Consider the following 8378-nt stretch of genomic DNA (forward strand, 5'->3'; position numbering starts at 1 on the left):
AGATTAAATGCCATGTAGAGGCTGTAATTTTTAGCATCTACATGAATGTGAGCTGAGCTGAGCACTAAATGAGATAAAAAGTCTGAGAAATCAGACAGAAACTCTGTCTAAGGCCCAGGTGAACGGCAAAGCTGTGCAAGGAAATCACACATTTCTTTTCTAATACATGTTTCTAATAAATAATCTATGGAATATTCCCTCGTATAGCAGCACCTCTTTAAAAGTAATGACTCAGATGGAAGGATCCTGGTGATCATAAAATATTCTCTCCACTTGAAATGTTCTTCTTAAGATCAACTTACATACTTACAGAATGGTGGAGCCACTCTGTAATGCCCATGTGTGCATGCTGACTGTGCTGCTCTGACCCCCCTCCTCCTTTCAGGGTGGAGCCTGCTGGAGTCCGATGGTTGAGACCAGGTCTGAGGAAGTGTAAGTGTGTTTTTAATGGGATTCATGAAAACAAAGCAACACACATTCAACCATCTTCAAACTGTCAATTCACTCATTCTCATCTCTGATGTCAGGAGTCATCATCAAAGTGTCAATCAATGAACAGATGATGGATCAATAACTGCAGCTGGATTATGTTTGTTCTCTCCATCAGATTCCTGTCAACTCACAATCGACACAAACACAGTACACAAAAACCTCCAACTGTCTGACAACAACAGGAAGGTGACACGTGTGAAGGAGGTTCAGTCATATCCTGATCATCCAGACAGATTTGGTTATCGTCTACAGCTGCTGTGTAGTGATGGTCTGACTGGTCGCTGTTACTGGGAGGTCGAGTGGAGAGGAGAGGTTCGTATAACAGTGAGTTACAGAAGAATCAGAAGGAAAGGAGTCAATAATAACTGTGTGTTTGGAAAGAATGACCACTCCTGGAGTTTATTCTGCTCTGATGATGGTCCTTATTGTGTCTGTCACAATAACATAAAAACATCCATCTCCTCCTCCTCCTCCTCCGTCTCTAACAGAGCAGCAGTGTATGTGGACTGTCCTGCAGGCACTCTGTCCTTCTACAGAGTCTCCTCTGACACTCTGATCCACCTCCACACCTTCAACACCACATTCACTGAACCTCTTTATCCTGGATTCAGAGTTTATTCTGGTTCCACCGTGAGTCTGTGCTGAGTTTAATCATTTAGTCTAAAGAGTGTCCTCCTGTTAGAGAAACAGGTTGAACAGATTAGGATTCAGAGTCAACTTTATTGTCATTACACATGTATAAATACAGGGTAACGAAATAAAGTTTGCATCTAATCAGAAGTGCAAGAGCAGTAAGTGCTCTTGCACTGATTAGAAGTGCAATAAGAGTAGATTATATACAGGTAAGTGTAGAAAAGGTCGGAATAGTCCTGAACAGATTATTTACAAATAAGTCAAGTCTACAGATGTTTATATTGCTATACAGAGAGCAAGTATACATATGTGCTACATATATACAGCTGTACTGGTGTGTGGTAAACAGATCTACAGAGTGCTATGAATATAGTACTCTGAACAGACTATAACAGTGAACCATGTATGCACTGTAACAGAGACTACACTATCATGATCATGGTCATTGGGAGGGATAGGGGGGTGTGGGTGGAAAGGTTCGGCGGGGGACTGACTTCAGTAGGGTGACAGCTGTGGGGAAGAAGCTCCTCCTAAACCTGCTGGTTTTAGCCTGAAAGGTCCTGTAGCACCTTTTGGAAGGGACGAGCTGGAAGAGTTTATTGGCAGGATGAGAGGAGTCTCTGAGAATGATGCGTGCTCGGCGTAGACATCTCTTCTTGTGGACATCCTCAATTGCAGGAAGTGGAGTCCCTGTGATGCGTTGGGCAGTTTTCACCACCCGCTGCAGTGCCTTGCGGTCAGCAACAGAACAGTTCTCATACCAGACTGTGACACAGTTGGTCAGGATGCTGTCTATCCCATAGCGGTAGAAGTTACAGAGTATGTCAGTAGCAGGGATGGGCAGTAACACGTTACTTGTAACGCGTCACTGTAATCCGATTACTTTTTTCAAGTAACGAGTAAAGTAAGGGATTACTATTGCAAAAACGGTAATTAGATTACCGTTACTTTCCCGTAGGAACGCTGCGTTACTGCGTTACTAAAACCGTGATTTTTTTTGCGAGAATGTCTCATGACAGTGACGTAAGCGAGTGCGACGTTCGTGACAATAGCTGTGTGCAGATCAACAATGGATCATATATCGAGTGCGGGAGAGAGTATGAGCGTGCAGCATTTAAAGCGTGGAAGTACTGACCTTACTTTGAGTTTGATTCCATAAAAAGTGACAAAAACATTAGTGTCCGTTGTGCGTGGGAAGAAGACTTCTTTTTACAGCGAAAAAAGCCCTAAACTTCCAAGCAAGCACCGAGTAGCTACGATGTAATGGGAAACTCACAGAGAAACTCGCGGATTCTTCCACTGACCGCTGCGGCACACCTGCACCAGGGTAAACCTCAGCCTACCCACTCCTGCTTTACAGGTGAAAATAGAGCAACAGGACCGCTGAGTCTTTGACTTTATTTATTTTCTGCTGTGTTTTACTTGCATCTATTTGAAAGAGTGAGTGTAAACACACAAAAAAAATAATAATTATGTGCTGGAATGTGCAGAAAATAGGTTTAAATGTTAAACTAATTTCTTCCAGTCAGAGAATGTTGCAGATAATTACATTTTTGCTTGATGCATAAAGTTAAAAGATTAAAACTAATAAAACAAGTTTTAAAAAGAGACTTTTCCATTTGATTACATTTTGTATGATGGATTATGTAGAAAAAGTAGAATTGGGCTGAAAGATCTATCGCTTTATCACTTATTCAGGTTGTAAATCGTGTTTTTAAAAAGTAACTAAGTAACTAAGTAATTAATTACTTTTGAAAATAAGTAATCAGTAAAGTAACGGGATTACTTTTTTGGGGAAGTAATCAGTAATTAGTTACTGATTACTTTTTTCAAGTAACTTGACCAACACTGGTCAGTAGACAGGTGGTTCTTCTTCAGCGTCCTCAAGAAGAAGAGGTGCTGATGGGCCTTCTTGACCAGGCTGGAGGTGTTAGTTGACATGGGTGTCTGTCTTCTCCCTCGTGAAGTCCACAATGAGCTCTTTGGTTTTGCTGTTTGGTTTTTATGGTGATGGAGTTGTATCCATACCTAGGTCTGCAGTCATAGAGAAATGGGCTCAGCACACAGCCCTTTGAAGTGCCAGTGTTGAGTGTGATGGTGGTAGAGCAGTTACCTAACATACTGGGGTCTGTTGGTCAGAAAGTCCATGATCCAGGTACAAATCTTCTTAGCAATAAAACCTTTTTGAAATAAAGTTAATGAATGTACTTTGTTTAACCCTCTGGGGTCGCCGGACGTGCCGGTGCGTCAAAATCATATGACCAATTTAAGACGACACAGCTACAAGATGCAGCACGTCAGAGTCTCCATTTCAACTTGGGTCGAAAGTGCGGACTTCAAACTATATACCAGTATTTGAATTGTGTCGATGGGCCACGTAAAACCAGAGTTATGATAAAAAATACACATGATGTTTTTTTCTGAACAAAACAGCGGCGTTTACAGCGGGAAGAACGGCGTTTTCTACAGACAGCGCTAGCAAACACTCTCCGCTTGCGAGTGAAAAAAGAAAAAGAAAAAACACCCCTTCCCTATTGGTGTTAGAGTTTACCATGTCAGCCAATCAAAAAAATAATAAGGCAGCATGTGACATTTGGTTGTTTAGGGAGAAGGGGAAGTTTTTAGGAGTGACACCCGCGGCGGAAAGCGGGCGAGCGAAAGACAGAGAGAGAGCGAGTTTTCATATGTGAGACATTAGTGACGTTTAGCGTGTTTGGAGGCTGTAGTTAGTGTGTTGTGTAGTTATTGTTTTGTATTGTGTGTCAGTTAGACTGCTGAATTTCATATTTGCTCTAAAAAAGCCGTCAAAGGCAGATTCCCGTGTAAACGCTGTTCCCACATGGAAAACTGGACTGATGCGCCTCCTGCTGTCAGACCTGCAGGGTTTAGGCCTGTGTTGTTCCCCTCTGTCTTATACTGAACACAAACTACATTTTTTGGACTGGCACAAATAATTTGTGTGCCTTCTTATTTGATGCAGCACACCTGATTGTTCTGTAAATAGATTTAAATGGTTATATAAAACACGCCTGAGGCCTTGGCTGCATTTTTAGGTAAATAGTACCATATAACTTTGTTGTTTGCAAAACTTGTGCATAATTTTTAGAAATGTACAATTTCTATTTGCATTTCAAGTTATGACAATGACTCGTTAAACATGTTTGTGGGTTTTACAGTAAAAAATATTACTTTTTTCTACTCGCATTTTGAATTTTTTGTCTGAATTTAGATCAACTGTGCTAATATAGTATACTAAAATGAAAAAATAACTCAAATTTCAGATATTTGAGGTTGTGCTGAAAATACCAAACAAGGCAAGAAAAACATATTTTAAAGGTGAAATATAGAGGTAAAATCAAAAGTAGTCAAAAACGGCCAATTATACCCTGGACCCCAGAGGGTTAAAATATCCAGAAAATGATATTTTATTCACAATATACTCTGAACTACAGATCTTATCATATACATACTGCTTACTTAATGTCATAATACTGCTGGAATACTGCATTACTACATTTGACTTATATAATGATTTAATTTAACAATGTCAACTTTTAAACAATTAGGACACGTATTTCTTGTGTCTCAACATTTAATTCTTAAGAAGACCATTAGAGAAAGCTTCTAATAGTTTTTTGTTTTTGGTCTGTTGTTCCGATCCAAATGGCCTTTGATGGATGGTAAAAACAAAAAAAACAAAAATTAATAAAATCTAACAATTAAACCAGTGGTAAAATAAATCTAGACGCACACTGAATATGTCAAGTTTCCCCTGCTGCAGACACCTGAGGATGTTTGGACACTTTAAACATCAGTTCCAACCCAGACACAGGTGATAACAGGTACAGTTCTGGTTGACCATGAAACACAATGGAACAACTGCCCACCTCCGAGGAAAGGTGGCCAAAGACCGTTGCTCTCTCCTAATTCATCCTGGCTGACTGTCTCTGGTTTTGTTTTCTGCTACTTTACTTGTCACCACTGGTAGCATGAGAAGGTACAAGCAGTCCATTCATGTTGCACTGGTAGTCCACCTCAACCAGGATGGTGAGTCTGGGTGCAGTTGTAAGAAGGGTTGCTGTGTCTTTGCTGTGCGTGAGAATACTCGGCACAGTACAGAGTGTTAGAAACACCAGGAGGAGAGCAGGATAGGATTGTAGAAGAGCATCACTGAGCCTCAAGACCAGTGGCTCAGTTACTTCTTTGTGCAAGAAAGTACAGAAGAAACAGCGACAAGACCTTTGTGGGGCTTGAGCTAAGAGTCCAGCACCATTCAAATTGATTGGCATTGCCCAGAGATTACCAGGACAGGCTCGTCTGTCACTGGCGTCCATTCTCTTTACAGCTGAAAGCAGTTTCTAACAGCTCCTGTTATCAGGGACAGACAGCCACGTGCTGCAAGTGTTATTTTTGTTTTTCATCTTTGCATTTATCTTAAAGAGCCATCTGTTCAGTTAAACTCCAAAGAAAAAACTGTATTTGCAGTCTGCCGAGTGTGGTGAATGGACAGGTTCTTATACGGCACTTTTCTACTGAGCACTTAGAGTGCTTTATATAACATGCCTCATTCACACAGGCACTTTTTTCTACACCTCTGTGCTTTCTAAATAACAGTAACATGCCGATAAATGCACTGGAGAGCAGAATGGGGTTCAGTATCGCACCAAAAGATACTTTGACATGCAGACTAGAGTATCCAGCTTTCCAATTAGTAGATGATGTGTTCTACCTCCTGAGCTACGGCTACGCTCAGTGTTGGAAGGAAGGAATACAAATGGACTACTGAGAAACCTGCAGGTTAAACTGAAAACTAACCTTTAATTAGGATGCATGTCCTCAGAGTGAAAAATAAACAGCAAAAACTTCTTTAGAGAACAGGAGCCACACGATGTGAACTTCAGTTTGCAAGAGAAAGCGAGTTCTTTTGCCAACAAGATTGAGCCTTTGCATGAGGTTCCCCTAACAGAAGCTGGCTGAACTGCAAGGATCTAAAAGTGCATATGTCCATATGTCATTAACTACCTTTAATGGACTATATTTGAACTGGCAGAATGGAAAGTAGGCCACTGTCTCTTCCTGGCCCCTGTATGACCACAAGTCTTTATAGGAATTATGTTTTACAGAGTGAAGGCTCTCTAGAGGATTCTGGACATAAACCATCTGTGTCTCTGCTCTCAATATGGAGGACAGTGGGATGACCTTTACCACATCTCCTACATGTCAAACGCTTAGCACAGTCTTTACTTATGTGCCCAACACATAAGCAGCCAAAACAGCCCTTTGTCCTTTAGAAGAAGCATTTTGTCTCTGTGCTTCTTCCGCTGAAACTGTTGACACTAGTCCAGTGTGTGTCGTTGAGTACAGCAGACACGTGGTGGCTTTACTGTAGAGTCATGGTTTGTTGTGGTAATCAGCAACAGGTTTTATCCATGTTCGTGGGTGTGACTGTAGCAGCAAAGCTGTTCCCTTTAACTCGTTTGGTTGGCTGTGACTTCAGTCTGTTGTCGACCTTTGAGACAGGGATGATGTTACATTCTGAATGTTGTGAAAGAATTTTTACTTGTTTTTCAATAAATACAACCACATTTTGAAACCAAGCCCTACTTTTAGAAGTTTCCTATATATCATATGCAAAGACTCTCCATTTCTCTCTCATTTTGTATGGCAATTTGCACAAAATGATTTTCATGTTCATTGGCATGTCCAGTTCTTGAATATATTCCTCCGTTTAATGACATTACAACTATCACGTAAGAAAAGAGAATATGCTTGAAACACTTTCACATCTTCATTTTAATGGCAGGCCAGGCTAATGACTTTTCAAGGTGAGCAGTTGTGACTTTATATGCATCTCCAAAGTGTTCTTTGAGCAGTTGCTTTGCTCGTATATAGCCTTGTCCTGCATACTAGCTCTCTCGGCTGTCCTTTTGTAAATTGCTCCAAATAATACAAGCAGTGTTGGCCTTTTCATCCACTCCTGTCCAGCTCTTCAAGAGTAACTGATGTCTCATGGAATCTCCTCCAAGCCATCTCTGAGACATACAACAAACCTTCTGGTACGTACTGGAGGAGTTGGACTACCTGTGCAGCATCTGTAGGGTCCAAGTATCGCATTATGCTACCAGCAGTGACACTGACCTTAGCCAAATTAAAAGCTTGTGAAAAAAAGGGTCAAAGATCAAGAGGCAAAAAATACCAGTGTTCTCCACCCTAACACCATTCCTTATCTGATCTTGTTTCATTCTTGCCCCTCTAGTGCACCTGCTGTTACCTTAATGAAAACTCATTAACAACCTCCTCTGTTACTAAACTGACCAGATCAATATTTCAGAGGTTTGCTGACTTGATTTTTGTGGTGAAACTTAATTTAAAAAAACAGGTCTATGTAAGATACCTACACTTCTTTTACTATCATGGTGTTTAGATGTGTATTTACTGTATTATATTACTCTATGTACAGTATGGTGCATAACACACAGAAAGCAATGTTCGAGATAGAGCTCGTTATTAAGTTATTGTTTGGTTTCTCATTAGTTCTGCTCTTCACCCTACATTTGAGCTCTTTGTCTGCTTTGAATAAAACTTAAGCAGGTTCATCATGTTTACAACGATGGTTATCAGTGTCTTTACTTCTCCTGTCGCTCACTGTTTAAATTGGTTTGTTTAAATCGATCACAGCCTGTGTGTTACCTGTGAACAGCCACTAGAGGACGGCAGAGCTCCCTCACACCCACCTGAGACAGGGGCTGTGTCCCAATCCAGCGACCGCACGCTTCGGAGTACGCGCAGTTCGCGTACTACGTACGGTGCGTACTAGGAAGTACGAGAAGTGCGGAAGTGAGAGGCTTGTGAAATGGGACGGTCTGGCTGTTGTTGCGCTGTTCAGGTTGCCTAGCAACCATGATACTAACCGCGAGAAACGTTTCATACAGCTTTGTTTGACAGAAATGAAGGAGAAAAATGTTTTGTTGTTCATTCATTATTTTTTTTTATGACATCACTTAATTAATTAATTGAGTATCTGAGGCTGAGCCCACGGGACTGTAAAACATGATAGTTGGGCTTCATTTCTGTGCTGAACACTCATTTAAGATTAGTTAGTAAATAACAATTAGCTAATGTTGTTCATGAGACTTAAGTCATCTCACTTTGGTAATGTAAATATAATATGGCCAATATTATAGTTATTGTCAGATTATTATGATATATATCTATATATATATATATATAGATATATATTACAGCAGTGAGCT

At 40.6% G+C, this 8378-nt stretch overlaps 1 protein-coding gene across 1 annotated transcript in view; it reads left to right on the top strand.

Annotated features, from left to right (window-relative positions):
* Window positions 1–7863, top strand: part of LOC146372704 (NLR family CARD domain-containing protein 3-like) — a 33884-nt gene extending 26021 nt beyond the window's left edge. Inside the window, exons 7-8 of the mRNA XM_084953389.1 lie at window positions 386–432; window positions 608–7863. Coding sequence (XP_084809515.1) covers window positions 386–432; window positions 608–1137 — 577 coding nt within the window. The 3' untranslated portion in view covers window positions 1138–7863. The remainder of the gene's footprint in view (window positions 1–385; window positions 433–607) is intronic.
* Window positions 7864–8378: the final 515 nt, after the last annotated feature.

This window comes from Perissodus microlepis, chromosome 15, assembly GCF_051167445.1.
Source record: "Perissodus microlepis isolate ML-2025 ecotype Zambia chromosome 15, ASM5116744v1, whole genome shotgun sequence".
Lineage (NCBI taxonomy): Eukaryota > Metazoa > Chordata > Actinopteri > Cichliformes > Cichlidae > Perissodus > Perissodus microlepis.